The sequence below is a fragment of the Mirounga leonina genome, unplaced genomic scaffold (genome assembly GCF_011800145.1).
Source record: "Mirounga leonina isolate KUSES-001 unplaced genomic scaffold, KU_Mleo_1.0 Mir_178, whole genome shotgun sequence".
Classification (NCBI taxonomy): domain Eukaryota; kingdom Metazoa; phylum Chordata; class Mammalia; order Carnivora; family Phocidae; genus Mirounga; species Mirounga leonina.
In genome coordinates, this window is record NW_023270464.1 from 11,171,252 (window position 1) to 11,191,985 (window position 20,734).

The 20,734-nt window shown below is 43.6% G+C and overlaps 1 protein-coding gene across 4 annotated transcripts in view; it reads left to right on the forward strand.

The window, feature by feature from the left end:
• Positions 1 to 20,734, forward strand: part of TTC23 (tetratricopeptide repeat domain 23) — a 95,944-nt gene that overhangs the window by 46,812 nt on the left and 28,398 nt on the right. For all 4 annotated transcript variants that reach the window (XM_035024040.1, XM_035024042.1, XM_035024041.1 and 1 more), the window contains one exon: positions 17,152 to 17,257. In XM_035024040.1, coding sequence (XP_034879931.1) covers positions 17,152 to 17,257 — 106 coding nt within the window. The remainder of the gene's footprint in view (positions 1 to 17,151; positions 17,258 to 20,734) is intronic.

The window sequence follows — 20,734 nt, forward strand, 5'->3', positions numbered from 1 at the left end:
TAAGAGAATGGACCAGGGAAAATGTGCCAACAGTGGAAGTAGGGAGACCAGTTAGGAGACTACTGAAGTAGCAAAGGCTAAAGATGATGGTGCCTTGGACAAGCATGATGATAGTAAGGATGAAGCAAAGCAGATGGGTAGAATTGATGACGTATGGAGATAGATTGGATGTGGGGAAAAGAGAATGGGGAAGAATCAATGATGACTCCTGGGTTTCTGGTCTGAACAACTGTGTGGATGTTTGTGCCAGGTACAGTGGTGGTTGGGGAGCAGGTGTTGACGGGTGATGGAGAGCTGGTGAGCTCAGGTTTTGATGGCGGGTCTGAGATGCCCATAGAGGGGGAAATGTCAGATAATCAGGACTAGAGCTCAGAAAAAGGTCAGGAAGTCATCTACTTATACACAGTGGTTGCCTTAGGAGAAGATGAGATCACCGGGGGGGTTTATGGAGTGAGAAGAGAAAAGGACATGACAGAGCCTTAAGTAACTTCAGTGTTCATTGGTCAAGTCAAGAAGGGTAACCTGGCAAAGAAAGCAGAGAAGAATTTGGCAGAAAAACATGAGTAAAAGTGAAAGTGGTATCTTCTGTGTCTTTTGATACCTATTGCTGTTATGAAGGACACAGAGCTGTTGGGAGAATAAATGAATGAATGCCTGATACATAGTGCTACACAGGATTTTAAAAATTCCCCTCTTTCCTTTCCTTTTTCTTTTTCTTTCCTTGATGACTTGGTCAAGGGAAACATTGGGGCAGTGAAGAGGCAGAAACCAGATTGTGTGGTGAGTGAGATGTGAGGAAGCAAAGGTAATAAACATAGGTACCTATTCTTTTTAATTTTTTAATTTAAATTCAATTTTTAACACATAGTATATTATTAGTTTCTGGGGTAGAATTTAGTGATTCATCAGTTGCATGTAACACCCAGTACTCATTACATCACATGTCCTCCTTAATGCCCATCACCCAGTTACCCCATCCCCCCAGCCACCTCCCCTCCATCAACCCCCCAGCCACCTAGAGGTCAATAGAGTTCAGAGTCTCTTATGGTTTGTCTCCCTCTCTGTTTTTATCTTATTTTTTCTTCCCTTCCCCTGTGTTCATCTGTTTTGTTTCTTAAATTCCACAGATCAGTGAACTCATATGGTATTTGTCTTTCTCTGATTGACGTATTTCACTTAGCCTAATACCTTCTAGTTCCAACCATATCGTTGCAAATGGCAAGATTTCATTCTTTTTGATGGCTGAGTAATATTCCATTGTATAAATACCCTACATCTCCTTTATCCATTCATTTGTCGATGGACATCTGGTCTCTGTCCATGGTTTGGCTATTGTGGACATTGCTGCTATAAACATTGAGGTGCAGGTTCACCTTTGAATCACTATTTTTGTATCCTTTGGATAAATACCCAGTAGTGCAATTGCTGGGTCATAGGGTAGCTCTATTTTTAACTTTGAGGAAACCCCATACTGTTTTCCAGAGTGGCTGCATCAGTTTCCAACACCACCAACAGTGTTAAGAGGGTTCCCCTTTCTCCACATCCTCAGTTGTTTCCTGAGTTTTTAATTATAGATACCTATTTCACAAAGTACTAAGAGATGAGGAAGATCAGCCCAGGCAGAGGGAAGAGCATGTGCAAAAGTCTGAAAGTGAGATGTAGCTCCACTTCAGGGAACCAAACCAAGTTCCCTCTGCCTGGGCAGTGGGGATGGTGAAGGTGGTAGTTCGGTATCATTCAAGTAGGGTGTTGAAAGTCATGCTAAGGAATTCGAGCTTCATCCTAAGGGCAGTTAAGGGTTTTCAAGCAGGGAGACTGACATCATGAGATTATCAGTCTAGAAGGGTCGCTCTGTAGTATGGAGAATGGACTGGATGACAGAGAAGTAATCAGGGAGGTATTAGGAGACGGCCGCAGCAGACCAGGTAGGGGATGATGACACCTGGACTCAGGTGTTGTCACGGGGATAAAGAACGTGGACAGACTTGCATAGAGAGTAGAAACAGTGGGTTTAGGAGTTGGGGGAGTGAAGGAGGCAGAGTCGTCCAGCGTTGGGCCAGGTTTCTGCCCAAGGTCACTGTGTAGCTGGTGGGACCATTTACTGAGTGCGGGAACTCAGTGGGCTTGCCATGTTTTGTTAGTATCCACAATTCTGAATATTCTTATACAAAATGCTTTTTTCTTTGATTATTTGCTAGTATAAATTTTCAGACATTAAACCACTAGCAAGAAAGATGTGAATATTTTATAGTTCTTGATTCGGGTTGACATTCTGCCAAAGGGTTATTTTGACTTACCTTGCCACCAGAAGTTGGTTTGTCTTTGTTCTTAACTGAACCAGTTTCATACCAACCTTGCCAACTCTTTTACACTATTTTTTACTCCCATGTTATAGAATATAATCTCAAATTTAATTAAAAATTTTTCCTTAGTCTGGTTTTCCTAAATGTTTCCTGACGATATCCAGTTCTGCCCTTAAAATCTCCGTGCAATCTTTGCTGTACCAGTTTCTAAGGTTCAAAGAAAGGCATCAAGTGGTAATATGCTCAGAGTCCCCCCAGGGAGGGTCATTACCCATAACAAAATCCACTGAAATGAAAGATAAGTGGCTTCTAAGACCCAACAGTATCCATTCCAAAGATTTGAATTTGGTTTAGAGAAGCATTTCCCAAACTGTATTCCACAGAATATTAGCATCTCACACATCTCACAAGAATTCATAGGTCTTCCTAGAAAAGGTGTTTGTGATTAAATAAATTTGGAAACTATTAAGTTAAAACTAAACACATGTCTCTAACACATGGTTTTACAGTGCATTTAAAATGCCAGTGTGGATTGAGAATCAGGAGATGGATCAAATACATCTGTGAGACACTAGTGTTCCCTGGGCCATAGTTTAGGAAACACTGCCTTAGAGAAAGAAATTGGAATTTCTAAAAGCAGGGATCATCAAAGGGATTCTACCTTCCAGGGTATTAGGCCTTATCACTCCTAGGAGCCCTTGGCGCTATGTGAATGGAAAATGGGTTAAGTAGTGCCTCTTGTTTGTAGGCACAGATTCACATTTTTTTTAAAGATTTATTTATTTATTTGATAGAGCGGGGGAGGGGAGTGTAGTGGGAGAGGGAGAGAATCTTAAGCAGATTCTCTGCTGATCGTGGAGCCTGATGCCAGGCTCGATCTCGTGACCCTGAGCTGAAACCAAGAGTTGGACACTTAACCACCTGAGCCACCCAGGCGCCCCCCCTCCCAGATCCACCATTTTAAAGTATTTTGCCACATTCGTTCTCCCTATCTGTCTATATAGACATACACATACACATGCACTTATATATATGCACAGACTGGTAACCATTTACATTTTTTAATCATCTGAAAGTATTTGAATATACCGTAACCTTCTATCTCTGATTACTTAACAAAGATAGTCTCGTAGGTAATCACAATACAGTTATCAAATTCAGAAATGTTCACATTGGTAGAGGCCATATTCTATTTTGTCAGTTGTCCCATACTGTCCTTTATGACAATTTTTTTTTCCCCCCTCCAATACAAGATCCAGTCCAGGATCATGTGTTACCTTTAGTCATTATGCCTCTGGTCTTTAGTCTAGAACAGTTTCTCAGCTTGTCTTTGTCTCTTTTGACATTGACATTTTTTAAGACTACAGCCCAGCCGTTTTCTAGACTGTACGTCAGTTATGGTTTGGCTGAAGTTTTCTCATGACTAGATTTGGACAGTGCATGCCCAGCTAGAATACTACAAAAGAATATTGTATTTCTTAGGGTAGTGCATCTGGAGGCCCATGATGTCCACCTGTCCTTCATTAGTGACATTACATTTATCACCCAATCACGGTGATTCCTCCCTGTATGGGAACTATTGTTCCCCTTGCAGCCAGTAAGCATTCAGTGGACAATTTTAAAACCATGTGAATATCCCATTCCTTTTTCACATTTTCTCGACGTTTAGTATACATTGAATCTTTCCCAAGTGACTCTTTACAGTGATGGTTGCGGATGAGTGATTTTCCATTCTGCCGTTCCATCCACGTTTACCAGTTGACATTCTACTGCTAGGAAAGTCCCCCCCTCCTCCCACCAAGTTATTTATTTGTTGTGTGTATGTTTGCTTTTTCCACCTAGCAGTATATTCTGGAAACCACTTTATAGCAGTTCATTCATCTGTACAAAAGTGTAATAATCCATTTTAGGTACATACTGTGTTTTTCTCAAATCGTTTTCTGTTTGGGCACTTCGGTAAGTTCTGATATTTTGTAAATACAGATAATGTTCTAATGCATAATGTTCACACGTACATTTTTATATTACTGGAGTTGTATCTTCAGAGTAAATTCCTAGATGTGGGACTGCTCCGTCAAGGGAGCCTGTGTGGATGGTTTTGTAGGATACTGCCTTTCCTGGGCCTCCACCATTTATACGCCCACCAGCAGTGTCGGAGTGTTCTGTTTCCCCAACAGCATCTTCCCAAAGAGCGAATCCTCAAGCTTTTGATTGAGTTCCTATCTGAGAGGCAAGAAGTGACATCTCAGTATAGTTTTAATCCGCACAATGGAATTGCCTATCTTTTCATAGGTTCAGTGGATTTCCTTAATATATTTTTTGTGAATTTTCTTTTCATATCACTTGTCTACTTTTTAATAGAGTTTTATCTAGTTTCCCATAACAGTTAAAAGTCATTACAGGGACGCCTGGGTGGCTCAGTCGGTTAAGCATCTGCTTTGGCTCAGGTCACGATCCCAGGGTCCTGGGATCGAGTCCCACATTGGGCTCCTTGCTTAGCAGGGAGCCTGTTTCTCCCTCTCCCTCTGTCCACCGCTCCGCCTACTTGTGCTCTCTCTCTCTCAAATAAATAAAATCTTTTAAAAAGATAAAAAAAAAATGAAAGTCATTGCATATTACACATATTGCCCCTTTCTCTGTGACATATGTCATAAATATTTTCACCCAATTTGGCATTTGCATTTTATTTTGTTCATGGTGTTTGTTTTTTTTTAGATTTTATTTATTTATTTGACAGAGAGACAGTGAGAGAGGGAACACAAGCAGGGGGAGTGGCAGAGGGAGAGGGAGAAGCAGGCTTCCTGCTGAGCAGGGAGCCCGATGTGGGGCTCCATCCCAGGACTCCAGGATCATGACCTGAGCTGAAGGCAGACGCTTAATGACTGAGCCACCCAGGCGCCCCTGTTCATGGTGTTTTTATTGAGATAATTTATATACCCTAAAATTTACCCTTCTAAAGTGTACAATTTAGTAGTTTGGTCATATTCACAAAGTGGTGCAAGTATTACCACCACCGAATTGCAGAACATTTTCATCACTTCAAAAGAAACTTGCACCCAGTGTGAGTTACTCTCCCATTTCTCCTATCGCTTATCCCCTGGCAACCACCAATCTACATTCTGTCTCTATGGATTTGTCTATTACAGACATTTCATATAAATAGAATCCTATAATATGTGGCCTTTCATGTCTGACTTTTTTATCTAGCATATTGCTTTCAAAGTTCATCCATGCTTAGCAAGTATCAATACTTCATTCCTTTTAAAAAAAAAAAAGATTGATTGATTGATTTGAGAGAGAGAGAGACCGCACACATGAGCTGGGGGAAGGGCAGAGGGAAAGGGAGAGAGAGAATCTCAAGCAGACTCCCTGCTGAGCACAGAGCCTGATGCAAGGCTCGATCCCACCCCTGAGATCATGACCTCAGCCGAAATCAAGAGTCAGATGCTTAACCAGCTAAGCCACCCAGGTGCCTCTACTTCATTCCTGTTTGATGGCTAAAGAGTATCCTTTTATACAGATAGACCACATTTGTTCATCTCTTCATCAGTTGATGGATGCTTGGGTTGCTTCTACTCCATGGAGATTACAAATAATGCTGCTGTGAACATTCACGTACAAGTTTTTACATGGATATGTGTTTTCAGTTCTCTTGGGTATAAGGCTGGTAGTGGAGTTGCTGAGTTATGTGGTAACACAATATTTAACTTTTTGAGGAACTGCCCAGCTGTTTTCCAGAGCAGCCTCAGCATCTGATATTCCCACCAGCAATGCCTGAGAGTTCTACCTTTTTCACAACCTCACCAACACACATTAGTATCTGTCCCTTTTATTTCATCCATCCTAGTGAATGTGGAGTGGTGTTCCACTGTGCTTTTGATTTGAATTTCTCTATTGACTCATGATGTTCTGCCTCTGTGTATATGCATGTGACCATGTGTCCATCTTTGGAGAAATGTCTATTCAAATCCTTTGCCCATTTTTTAAATAGGGTTATTTGTCTTTTTATTGTTGACTTATAAGAGTCCTTCATATGGGATATTAGATACTAGACCCTTATCAGATACATGATGTGTAAATATTTTCTCCCATCCTGTGGGTTGTCTTCTCACTTTCTTGATCACATCTTCTGAAGCACAAAAGTTTTTTTTTTTTTAATTGAAGTCCAATTTATCCCTTTTTTCTTTTGTTGCTTGTGCTTTCAGCCTCATGTCTAAGAAACCGTTGCTTAATCCAAGTTCATGAAGGCTTGTATCTGTTTCCTTCTAAAAGTTTTATAGTTTTAGTTTTTACATTTAAGTCTTGGATCCATTTTGAGTTAATTTTTTATAGGATGTAATGTAGGGCTCCAACTTCATTCTTTTGCATGTGAATATCCAGTTGTCCCAGAACAGTTTATTAAAAGGACTATCTTTTCACCACTGAATTACCTTGGGACCTGTGTCAAAATCAATTGACCATAAATGTAAGGGTTTGCTTTTGGATTTTTGATTCTATTCCATTGGTCCATATGTCTGTCCTTATGCCAGCACCACACTCTCAATTAATGTTGTTTTGTGGTAAGTTTATGGATATTATAAATAATACTACTATGAACATTCATGTACAAGTTTTATGGTAAGTTCTGAAATCCGTAAGTGTGACATCTCCAACTTCTTTATTCTTTTTTAAGATTGTTTTGGCTATTCTGGCTTCCTTACATTTTTATATGAATTTTAGGTTAAGCTTATCAATTTCTGGAAAAAAAAAACAATGAGTCTCTATTTCAACTGGAAAGTATTGATATCATCACAATATTAAGGCTTTCAATACATGAACATAAGATATCTTTATTTATTTAGTTCTTCCCTAGTTTCTTTCAACTATGTTTTGTAGTATAAGTTCTATACTCTTTTTGGGAGATTTATTCCCAGGTATTTTGTTCTTTTGATGCTCTTAGAAACAGAAGTGGTTATTTTTTCTCTTAATTTCCTCTCCCTACTGTTCATTTCTAGTGTGTAGAAATACAAATGGTAGGTTTACCTTGCATGCTGCAACCCTGCTGAACTCATTCATTAGCTCTAATATCTTTTTTTGTAGATTTCATAATGCTTTTTTGCCATGCAAAAGCTTTCACATTTTCAACATTTCCTTTCACTATGTTTGGATTTTGAATCATTTAGAAGGATTTCTCTGTATTAGAGTTACAGAGTAATTCACTCATTTCTATAATACTTGTAACGTTTAATCGGTGACTTTTATTGTTATTTATTCTTGAGTTTAATAAAGATTGGAGAGTGTTTAAATAAATACTTACCATTTATTATTAAAGAGATAGCTTTGTGAAGTTGAAATAGCATTGGGTGTGAAGTCAGAAAATCTGAGTGGGAGTCCAGATTCTTCTCTTTGTCTGAGGTTTGATTACACAAGTCATTTAACCTCTCCGAAAAAAAAAAAAAAAAAAAAAGAACAGTCCTACAAAAGGCCCTATCCATTTCAGAACTGCTCCGGGTTCAAAATGGAAAGTGCTTTGTGAACCGTTAGGCATGTTGCCAGGGTAAGCTCCTCTTATTTATTAACAGTAATTATTAAACATTTATCAAGGCCCCTCTTTTCTGTCAGAGATTTACCTAGATACAGAAAGATACGGTGTGGCGGCAGTTCTGCATGGGACCCTTGCCTAAAAGCCATTTAGTAAGTACCCACAAAGAAAAGGGGTTTTGTTATTTCCCCCTCTAGTTTTTCCACTCCTCATTCCTTTGGAGTGAGAGAAACGCCCAGAGAGAAAGGACCTTTTATTTTCTGTAGAATGTTGACAAGTTCCTAAAGTATTTTAGGAACTAAGCCACTCAAGTGGAGAAAAATACCAAGCCCCACGAGCCCACCACCTGGGGAAGGCGGTGGTCCCAGGGGCCGGTGACCGGACTGCTCTGGGCCCCATTGGTCCCCCTGGGGTCTGCGAGACAGCCTGCAGGCATGATTGTTTAAACTATTCGTGGCAGATTTGGGCAAGAGACCCGTGTTTGCCCATTAAAAGAAAACTCACAGGATCTCGTTTCTGTGAGGATGTTCGTGGGTGTGTGTGTTCAGGGGGGATAAATTAACACCCCACGAGCTTCAGCTTCAGCTTTTTGACATCTCTGACAGTTGAATTGCCTATCTTTCTATTCAGTTTTCCAGGCAGCTCTGCCTCTCAGTAGTTCCCAGATTTGGGGGCAGTTGGATTCACAGAGTGTTGCGAACTAATTTATCAGTCATTCTACCATAAACTTGGAGGTCAGAAAATGTGGCTTCAGGTTCCTCTGGGCAGGTTATCAGCCTTGGCCAGGCCCAGGGGACGGCTGACAGGTGCTCACACCAGGCTTCTGCCAGCTTCAGACCACACAGCAAATGGCAATGCCTCTGATTGGTTCTGGTTCATCGCTGTGTATTTGCTGTAATGTGTTATTTATAATTTTCCAAAGCTCTGAAAATACTAGCCTTTTCTTGTTTAAAATTAGAAAAGATGCAGAATGCAATTATGATTCGTGCATTATAAAAATTTTCTAAGAATGACATAAATCCAGGTGCTATACTGTTTCTTTTTTTTTTTTTTTTTAAGATTTTATTTATTTATTTGAGAGAGAGAATGAGAGAGAGAGAGCAGGAGAGGGGGGAGGGTCAGAGGGAGAAGCAGACTCCCTGCAGAGCAGGGAGCCCGATGCGGGACTCGATCCTGGGACTCCAGGATCATGACCTGAGCCGAAGGCAGTCGCTTAACCAACTGAGCCACCCAGGCGCCCTATACTGTTTCTTTTTAAGTAACTTTTTTTTTTTTTTTATAAAAGTGATAATGCTCTTTATACTTAAAAAATCAAGCCATGCAGAAAAATATAAAGAAATGAGTTACAAGTCATCCCAGGCCTCCCCTCCCAGAAGTAGCATCTTTCCTCTGCATATGTGCCTGTGGGTATAGACTGAGAGACAGAAAGACGAGAAAGAAAGATTGGTGAATTTGATGGCATAAAAACAAAAAACTTCTCTGTGACAAAATATCACAAAGTCAAAAAATAAATATCAATTCCTCATATCAGATGGGTATTAAAGAGGGCACCGTCTGCATGGAGCACTGGGTGTTATGCACAAACGATGAATCATGGAACACTACATCAAAAACTAATGATGTAATGTAAGGTGATTAACGTGACAATAAAAAATTAAAAAAAATAAATATCAAAGACAGGAGATAGAGAAAGAGTTCTTATAAAAGCTAGGTGAGGGGTGCCTGGGTGGCTCAGTTGGTTAAGCATCCGACTCCTGGTTTCAGCTCAAGTCATGATCTCAGGGTCCTGAGATGGAGCCTGTGTTGGGCTCTGCGCTCAGCGGGGAGTCTGCTTGAGATTCTTTCTCCCTCACCCTCTGCCCTTCCCGCCCATGCTCTCTCTCTCTAAAATAAATAAATAAATATTTTTTAAAAATCTAGATGAAAAAGACAACTCAATAGAAATATAGACAAAAGGCAGGAACGATCAGTTTACAGAAGAACTACAAATAGCCAACAACCATACAAAAATAATCGTCAATGTCATCTGCTATTAAAGAAAGGCACTTTAACTGAAGAAAGGCCATTTTCACCTGCTGTGAGCAAAATAAAAGAGTTTGAGGATGCCTCATGGTGGCAAGGGTACAAGAAAGCCAGCATCCCAACGCACTGCTGGAAGGAGTGGGGATTGGCACCACTTTGGGAGAAAGCAGTTGATATTCTCTCTCTAATTTTATAATGCACTGACCCTTGGATCAGCCAGTTCACATCTAGAAACTTACCCAACAGATAGATGTGTACACATGTGCGAAGATGTATAAGCAGTGAAACTGTGCCGCTGGCAAAAGCAAGCCTTTAGAAATTAGACATACTCTTAAAATCCATTAACAGGGGACTGGTTATGAAATGATGATATATCCATGTGGTGGAACACCATAGAAGCACTGAAAAGAATGAGATGGATGTGTATGTTCTCACTTGAAAGATGCCTGGAGTGCATTATTATTTTTAAAAAGCCAGATGTAGACCAGAATGCTTATTCAGTCAACAACTGGTCAGACCCGGCAATGTGCCAGGCACAGTGGCCCGCACTGGGACTATGATGGAGGGTCGTGCCCTCGAGGAGCAGCCTAGGGAATGACATAGGCTTTAGCTGAATAGTCACACAGATGAATGTGAAAGGCAACTGTGACATGCACAATGGGGAGAGGTACCGAGTGCTGTGAGAGCTCCCAGCAGAGTAACCTGAGACACCCCAAAGATTGAGGAGAGGGGAGTGGGGCCCCTGTGGCAGAGCCCAGAGGGCTCGTGGCGGACAAAGCTGGGGGAGGAGGGCAGAAAAGAGTCAGGTTACGATCGCTCATGCACGTCTGTGCATCTGTGCATTTGTATGAACATGTCAGTGTTTCTAAGAGGTCACACGGGAAACCTGATAGTGATAGCTATAAGGAATCAGACTGCGAATCGGGTGAAGAGGGTGAGGCTTATAGACAGAAGGGCGAGGGCGTTTTAACTTACCACTTAGGATCTTTCAAAATTATATAATGGTATTACTCCTATAAATCTAAAAAATCCCGCTACATTTTAAGAAAACACACACTTATAACCAAGAGAGGATGAAAATCTAAGCTCCCAACATATCTATTTTGGTGCTAACCCTTACGGAGAGGAGGACCTTTTCTCCCCCAGCCCTTTGGAGGAGCTATAATTGACAACTGGAGAGCTGCCACAGAGGACTCTCTCTATTAAAAGAAACTGGCTTCCTCTGGGGCCCTCGGAACTGTTTTTGAATGCCCTCTACACCCAGTGACTTCCCTTTCATCTACTCCCCACCCCCACACCCACCCCCGGGGAGCCCTAGCAACATCTTTCTCTTTGCCAAGGCTCTCCCGGCTGCCCCAGGCCCCTGCGGCGTGGGTGGCCATGAGGGGCTTCCCTCCTGGCCAGAGACTGGAGAGGAAAGGAAGTGTCAGCCTGGAGCTGCAACATGACCCTGTCCTGGACAATGCCATCAGCCCAAAGCTGGAGGGTAGGATGGCCAGCTCTGGCGAAGCCAGGAGGGAAAGCCATGTAACTACACAGCTGGTCGGTTCTAGAAGAAATACAGCAAGCTCACACCTCACAGTGACAAGGGGACTTGAGCTTTGGTGGAATGCAAGCACTAACTTGAATGAAAGCAGACACACAGACACGTGGTGGAAGGCACATTTATCATCTGCTCCATCCGTCACCCACTGCCTAACTCCCCACTGTGGTGTCGTCCCTCTGTGGTTAGTTCTCAGAAGCTGCTTCAGGACCCACATATTGGCAGCCCGGTCTCCCCCTAGGCAGCCCATTCAACTTCTGGGCCGAACCTACTACCTAGCAACTACTTCTCTGACTCTCAAATAATACTTCATTATGTTGATTAGAAAATCATCGTTCTGTAAATTCGACTCTCTTAGAAACCAGATGTTAGACTAGAAAAGGATGCAACTGGGAATCACAGGCCTTGGTTTGAATCCCTGTCCTACCAGGGACCCCTCTATATGACCTTCAGTTAGTTGCTTGATCTCCTGGATGCTTCATTTTCCCATCTATCAATTGGGCTGTTGACATCACTCTTAACCACTCCTTCCGCGACTAAGCGAGCTGGTGTATATAATTCACGTAGCACCACGCCTGACAAAAGTAGGTGCTGAATCAGTGTGAGTTTCCGCCTTCCCACTGTCCTCTCCAGTTGCTAGCCCTCAGCTGTACAAAGAGATCCTGGCAGTTACTGAGCTGGAGACTTACCTTGCCTTCCCCATGCGTGTTCATGTCCCCAGGGTAAAGAGACCCAGTTTAGGTCCACAAATGTTCCTTGAGTGACTTGTGTACTCTCTGCTTGGCTATGGGAGAGGAGATTTCTCTCGGAGTCAGTGATCCCCTACTTATTACCAAATGGGAAAAGAATCCGTCCCTCCCTCCTGCCAAGAGCTGGGGTTCTGCCGTCAGAACCGTGCATGTTTTAAGTTGAGTGTTCACATGATGGGGTCTGCTTGCATAAATAGAAACATCCTTTTGACTAGTCATCAAGTTTTCTCTTCAAGAGCTATTACACATTTTGCAAATCCAAGGGGACAGGCTCAGTTCGATAAGAGTCTGCCAGCTCCAATTCTTGGCAGCTGGACTGGCGCTGTGGACTCGGTGGTTTCCCCCAAAACGCGCAGAAGGACCAGAAGGCAACAGCTGCTCTGTACCTTGGCAGGGCTGGAGGTGGTTCATCTGGTGAATGAGGTTTTTCAGTTAAGGGCCTTGCTCAATATGGGATATTAAAGGTTTGGTTTTGGTTTTTGTTATGAACCCAGTACAACATGCTAACAGCTCCAGAGATTTAGGAATATTAAACGCTCCCTCTCAGCCTCAAGATGACAGTTGATAAACATATAACCATAAGATACTGAAGACAACAAAGAACGGGAGGAGAGATTTGAGCCCTGGGAGATTAATAAATAATGAGGAGCGAGTGTAGTCAAGCCACAGATCCCCAGCGGGGCCCATTACTTGGGCTCCTGCATAAAGCCAGAGAGGCAAGCCTAGCTCCTGTAATTCTGTTAACACTAACAACTAGTCCTTAAATGCTCTCAGATGTATACAACAGGGGTATTTATATTCTCTTAGCAAACAGAGTGTTGTTCCAGAATCGTGAACAGTGGTTTAGTTTGGCGAATTGGGTAATCTAATCGCTAGCTTTGTCAACTGCCTTTGTACTTACTTGCTAAGGGGACCTCCTGTTCCCTGCTGAGCTGTGGTTCTCAGTCTGCATCCTCTGGAGCCCTCACATTCCATGGAGGGTCTTTAGGGCGCAGCTGGGTGGGCACAGATGGGTGAGCGCAGCTGGGTGAACTTCTAGGCCCTCTCCACCTGCTTCAGGGAGAGCAGCTCCACTCTTACCTGCTCTGTACTTTAGAGAACATGGAAGATTCTATTTGGAATGAAAGGGTTTTTTGGGGGGTTTTTTGCTTCAGAACAGAAACTTAAAACTCAGTGGTGCCATGATGTTCGCAACCTTTTGTAAGTTACTTTTCCCCTCACTGGTATGTTTCTGAAATGTAACCATGTCGGTATACCTAGGTAGAGTTCAATCCTCGTATGAATAAACCATAATATTTCATTCCCCTTCTCATGGATATTTAGATGATTTCCCCTTTTTCACCATTTGAAATAATGCCTCAGTGAAGTTTAGGACATTTTTTTTTTTTATATCAACAGCGAGGGGTGGTGAGCTCCGAGCTAGCCAGGAAGGGAAGAGATAGCAGGAGGGGGCGGATGGATAGTGAGAAGGGGGGAGTGGAGAGAGGACTAGAAATTGCATGGATGTGATCGAGGCAGGACGTGATAGGGCAAGGGGGTCTGTCAGCTGCATGATCCAGAGGTAGCAGAGAATAAACTATGATAAGGCCCCAAGTGTGATGAAGGACATAATCTGACTTGTAGAAAGCAATTAAAAATGAAGGTAAATTGAATAGGACTGCATTAAATTAAACTGAATTTAATTTTACCGAATCAATGAGATGCTAATCTTGCACATTTTAAACATCATGGTTCCCTTTTCCTCCCCCACCCCAACTCCCTCAATGTTAAACCAGCATATGGTTTTTAGAAGCTTCAAGAACATCAAATATAAATTAGATCAGGGATGGAGTTTCTGAAAAATGAATAATAAATGTTTGCTTATATTAGTATCTCGCTGATTACAGAAAAATGTTGAGGTTATGACAATTTTGTGAAATTCAGATCCCCTTAAGCTCTCAGGATCCACTTTCTTGATATCGTGAGCATTTTCGCTCTTGGAAGATTTTGCTTCCTGTCTCCAGAAGCAAAAGGCAACCTACAGAACTTTCAGAACGTGTGATTATTAATTTCAAAATAATTTTGGTAGACATCTATCTTTTACATTGCCTTGAATTATAATACCGAGTGGAAACTACATAGGAAATCTTTTTTTTAATTTGAATTTGGGTTTTAATCAATCTAAAGTACTGTATGTGTTAAAAGTCTTTGTAACAGTATGATTTAAATCTTTTCTTGCATCGCTGGGTGTTCTCCCCAGTGGTGGATTGTGGAGATAGTTAGCCAGGGGAAAACCCCAAGTAAACAGGATTCAGTTTGCATTTGGGGTGGGTCAGGCTTTTCCTCTCTCTTTTTTCCTCTCTGCAAACCCTGACCGTGTGATGCTTTGACTCTATCCCTGTGGCTCCGATTGTCTTTACTTTTTGGAGTGTGCATTATTTGAAAAGCATTTCAAGTCAGAGCTTCAGGCCATACTGAGAATAATGACTAATTGGGAGGTCGCCGAAATTACTTGTTCAATTTATATATTTATTTATATCCTATAATAAGAAAAGTAGTTCTAAAACAGAGGATATTGTTAGCATTTATGAATATGAAATTCTGGTTGTTCTAACACAACAATTAAAGTTATGACCAGCAATCTTGATTTGGAGTAGCCCCTATCATAAAAAGCCAAGCTAGTAACTCAGCTGATTTTAAATATGACAAATGAGGCGACAGTCTAGCGTCTACCCTGATTATCAGCTCAGAAATGGGTTCAGCTGATCATCAGGGGACCAAGTCTCTATGTCTTTGCCGTCTCACTGTTTGGTCTGGACTAGAAAGTTCTTTTTTTTTTTTTCTTAAGATTTTATTTATTTGAGAGAGAGAGAAGGAGCAGTGGGGAGGGACAGAAGGAGGGAGAGAGAGAGAGAGAAGCCGACTCCCCGCAGAGCAGGGAGCCCGATGCGGGGCTCGATCCCAGGACCTGGAGATCATGCCATGAGCCGAAGGCAGACGCTTAACCGACTGAGCCACCCAGGCAGCCCTGGACTAAAAAGTATAATTGTATGGCTTTATCTCCTAGGCCAGATCCCATGGATCAGTCATAGCCCCTGGGGGCTGTGCGGAGTATGCTGGCATTAATTAGTGATGTCTGCCACCAGGGGCCAGGGCAGAATAAAAAGCAAATCTGAAGTCAGAGTATCAAGGTCAGAGTCTTATCTCCATCCTTTATTAGCTGTGAGCTGTCTTGGGCAAGTCACCCATTCTGCAACCTCAGCTTTCTCATCTACAAAACATGGATAACAAAAATTAAGAAAATTGGGACACCTGGGTGGCTCAGTCGGTTGAACATCTGCCTTCGGTTCAGGTCATGATCCCAGGGTCCTGGAATCAAGTCCCGCATCGGGCTCCCTGCTTGGCGGGGACTCTGCTTTTCCCTTTGCCTGCTGCTCCCGCCACCCCACCCCCCCGCCCTGCGCTTGTGTTCCCTCTCTCTCTCTGACAAATAAATAAAATCTTTTTTAAAAAATTAAGAAAATTAAAATCGATACCACAAATGAGAAAGAAATCTTAGTTGCTGTTAGTATGTCTTGCCTATCCCAGTCTGGCGTTTCTCCTTTAGGTTCGTGATATTTCAGTATTTCTGTCACCCTTTTGGCAATTAATTGCGAACTACCTACCATCTCGCATTAGTGCATTGTATGACGTCATGCTCACTTCCTGTGCCTTTCCCTACTGCCCACACTTTCTAGACCGGGCCCCTCCTGCTATAGGCGATCAGTAATTATGTGTTTATTGAATGAATATAAACCTATTACTAACAGCATTTTTTAAACTTTCCGTGTCCACAGTCAGATGAATATAGCTTTATTTTCTCATTTATTTTTTATTTTCTATCTTTTTATTTGGAGAGACGTATTTTGCATTTTATTTGAGAGGACTGTTACTTATATTCACAGGATCATAGGTTTTATTTTTTTTTTCCTCTTAAGGAATTTTAAATGGGGTTTTATTTTCAAGGAACGGAGCTGTTTTTTGTGCTCAGGCAGCCCCATGGGCCGGTTTGAAGAGGGTGCAGGCCAACGGGCTTGGTGGATTAGGCACTGGGGAGGCTGCGAACACCTTCGGGGGGGTCCCCCTTTCTGGGCTGAGCGCCGGCAGGGGGCTAGATTCGCCCACTTCCTGGTAACCCATCTCCTTCCTTCTTGAAACCTTCCTCCCCGCCTCCCCATGCCCCCCTCAGCTGACAGCACACTACCACACTCCTAGGAGCAGAGACTTTCACATGATTTACTTAGCGATGTGCCCTGGTCACAGCTTCACGCCATCTGGACCCAGCCTTTCCCTCTCCACTCCACGATGCCTTTAAGATCCAGGTCTCCTCATGTATCATATGATCTCACTGATATGAGGAATTCTTAATCGCAGGAAACAAACTGAGTGTTGTTGGAGTGGGGGGTGGGGTGGGAGGGATGGCGGGACTGGGTGATAGACACTGGGGAGGGTATGTGCTCTGGTAAGCGCTGTGAATTGTGCAAGACTGTTGAATCTCAGATCTGTACCTCTGAAACAAATAATGCAATATATGTTGAGAAAAAAAAAAAAAGAAGAAGAAGAAGGTAGCGGGAGGGGAAGAATGAAGGGGGGGAATCGGAGGGGGAGACGAACCATGAGAGACGATGGACTCTGAAAAACAAACAGGGTTCTAGAGGGGATGGGGGTGGGAGGATGGGTTAGCCTGGTGGTGGGTATTGAGGAGGGCACATTCTGCATGGAGCACTGGGTGTTATGCACAAACAATGAATCATGGAACACTTCATCTAGAACTAATGATGTAATGTATGGGGATTAACATAAGAATAAAAAAATTAAAAAAAAAAAAAAAAAGATCCAGGTCTCCTAAGAATCGCCTGTGCTTCCACATAAATCATATCGTCTAGCCGGCTAGAAGGTGCCTCGGCTTTCTGCTTATCGCTGCAAGAACAGTTAGTCCTCTAGTGCTGCCACCAAGCAGGTAAACGAACGTGTTTCTTCTTTCCCTGGTGACAGGCGCATCTCATCGCGCTGAGCAGAGGCCCCTCCCGAGAGGAGGCAGCAGCCTCCGCACATTTCGTCGCCCACGCGGCCATCGCTTCTGGGAGGACCGAACACCACGGTGAGCGCAAACCTCCTGCGGGCTCGCTGCCCGTCTGCGCAGGCGTGGCTGGGTCTGTGACCAGCTGCCTTTAGGACAGAAGGGCCGGTGACCGGAGCTGGGACCCAGGCCCCTTGGAGCGCTTTGGAGGCTTTATGTGGCCGTTCGTAGCTGTGCCACTCCCTTAGCTTCGACAGTGTCCTTTGGCGTCTGTCCTGTTCGGCCTTTCTCTAATCTTTTACTTTCAAATCCAGTGAATCTTCCTCCAAACGGAGCTATTAAGAGCCCCAGAGAATCCATGCTGGGCTTACAGGAAAAAATGCTCCGCTTTCAGAGGTGATCTATTTTTAAAGATTGTTGTGGAGCTACTGTGGCAACAGATCTGGCTTGTCAGAACCCCAGCCCACAGACTTTCACAGCACTGGGCTTTCCATCAGGATGAACTTACATGGTTTCGGGAGTCCAAGAGGAAGTTGCCATTTATGACTCATACGGTTTTTCTTAGCCCCATGTAATAGGTAGAGCAGCGAGCTTGGGGAGTTCTTTCACCCACCATTCTGGACTCTGAGCATACAGTATGCCTCTGTTGATGGAGAACACACATTCCAGTGACTTTTTTTGGGGGGGGGGGTTCAGAATATTCAGAAACAGAGTATAACTCATGAAGAAGACCTAGGGGTATATTCCAAAATATCAGATAAAAATAATCGTGTACTATAGTAAAATAAGATCCAATGTGCCAGCAAGCCTAAAATTGAGATCCAGAATAATTGAGGTTCAGGGAGCAGGAGTTGGGCTACAATGTAGAGGCTGGTGGGTAGGCGAAGATGAAGGGGGCTCCTCTATGAGCAGCTTGGTCTGCACAGATCCCCAGGCCAGGCAGGGGCTCAAGTCCAGAGAGGAGCTGGTGAGGGGGATTTTGGAGTTTATCCATCTGTCCATCCCACCTTACAGACTCCTCTTTCTGGTCTCCTGGAGCTTTGAGCACCTTTTCAGAGCTGGAGCAACCTATCTAGGGGTAGAGAGAGAAGGCCGGCAAACTTTCAGATCCCCTCTCTCTGGAACACTCCATATATAACAATCAACTTCAAAGCCTTCAAAAAGCTAGCAGTTTTTTGACCAGCTTATTGGGGCTTAAAATTTCTTTAATGGGGGGAAAAGAACCTTCCAGTCCCAGCTATTGAGACAGTTAAGATGCCAATGCAGGTTTGATGGAAATCCCTAGACTAGCAGGAGTCACAAATCTACATGTCTGTAGGAACCAAGTAAGCCGTGGGAGTGACACAGACAGTCATGACAATACGGTAGTGGCAGCAAGACAATACGGAGTGCTGAGGACTGTGGCCAAGTGGAGAAGCCATACCCTATGGAAAGTGAGCAACGGTCTCTCACTCTAGCCCATTACCATCAAGTGGAAGGCAGGCTTCCATGGCAGATCTGCTTTTTCAAGAGAAGGCGGAAATCTAGATTTTTATGTGTAATTGATGCTAACTAGCTCAAATATGTTTCAGACTCTGGGTCAAAACCAGTGTGAGGGCCAGACCTATAACTTCTGACCCGGAGAGCGGGTGTATGATGAATGCTTGTCAGAACCTTCCTGTTTTCCTCAGGGCCTCATGGGTTTCAGACAGCCAGAGGGTTCTGAGCATTTAAACTGGTAGGGTAGGGATCGGGGAGCCTTGCGTATTCCCAAGAGAATGCCAAACAGCTAAGGGCGCCTAGGTGGCTCAGGCAGTTAAGCAGCTGCCTTTGGCTCAGGTCATGATCCTGGGGTTCTGGGATTGAGCCCTGCATCGGGCTCCCTGCTCAGTGGGCAGTCTGCTTCTTCCTCACCCCTCCTTCCACTTGTTCTTTCAATCTCTCTCTCTTTAAAAAAAAAAAAAAAAAAAGAGAATACCAAACAGCTATGAAACCAAGGCCCAAAGACCCTCTATGCCTAGAGGGATTCCCATTTGCCAGCATCTCAGCTAGTTAAAAAATGTATGGATTGGGTGAGGACTGATAGAATTTGTGTCCTGAAATGTTTTTCCCTCTAACTGCAAAGTTAGACCACTCTGCTTTGCATGACTCACAGAATCAGACAATCCAAATATATATATACCTATATTTTTATTTATATTTTTTAGTCTAAATACAGTGTGGGTATTATAAATTGAGAATGACAGTGATACCATAATAAGATCTGTGAGAATTTAATGACCTCACACAGTGATAATGGTAGTAACAGCTAATGCTTACATGGTTCATACGGGCATGGTTCTAACCAGTTACATTTATTAACTCAGTTAATCTTCACAACATCTCCATGAGGTTGGTATAAGTACTTCCAGTTTCTGGTGGAGAAACAGAGGCACGGAGAGATTAGGCAATTTCCCCAGGGGCGCATAGCCAGGGATTAGCAGATTTGAACCTAGGCTCTCGACCTCCTTGTTACATTAAAAGGTCTGCAAACACCACCTTTCCTTCCTTGCCCCACCACCCTCCACCCCCTTAGGCCCGCCGAGGAGTCTGCAGCATTTGGGACAGAGAAAGGACTAGAAAAGCGGAGGCCGCCCGGAGAGATGGGTTGGGAGAGCCAGGGGGCAGGGGCCAGTCCAGGAACACACACGGGCTCTCGGTTCCTCCTCTGTCTTTGGCAGCCTGAACCCCGCAAGCTGCCTTGCCAGTGAGAATTTGAACTACAAGAGGAGTGTAAAGATAGAAGAAAACTTCCCCCCAGGAGCAGGGAGCTGCAGTTGGCTTTACAGACTAGGGAAGGGGGTCACTTCTGCTTGAGGCTTAGTGGATTGGTTGCTAGAAACGTAGACAGCAGGAATCATGGTAAGCATAGCTTTACTAGTAACAATTAGTAGCAGGAATCGAGCTGGCCTTGTCTGCAGATGCTGGAACTGTCACACACGTGCTCACTTAATCCTTTTCACAAGCCTGAATTTTACAAGTGAGCCAACACAGCCAGCTCCCCATCCCTGCCCGGTCCATCCATCTATATTCTGTCTACTTATTGCTCTACCCAAAAAGGACATAGTCCCTCTCCGTCTGTAGGGTGCCTCTAGATGAGCCCTTCTCGGGCTCAGCTTCTGCGTATCAGAAGACGGTGGAAATGGCTTGCACCTTGATGCCATTAGGAAGATAGTTTAATGAAGCCTTAAAGGCGAGCGAGTGCTAAGTGAGGTTGGGCAGTGAAACCGTGGGATCAGAACAGCTGCTTGTCGGGCAGCAACATGAATCCTGGGAACAGGTGCAGAGAGGAGCCCCAGCCCCCGTCCCTAAGGCCTCAAGCCGTCTAAATGGGCACGTTAGAAACAAACACAAGCAAGGAGAAACCCCAAACTCTTCCTACTGTGTTCACCAGTTTGAAAACTGCATCTGTCAGAATCCTGGTTCCCTTGGTGGCGAACGTGGAAAAGACTGTGGCAAATCAACTGATCATCCGGCATCGTGAGATGCAGAGTTTGTTCTGACTCTTACCCACAATACCTAAGTGTGGTGTGGGCCGAG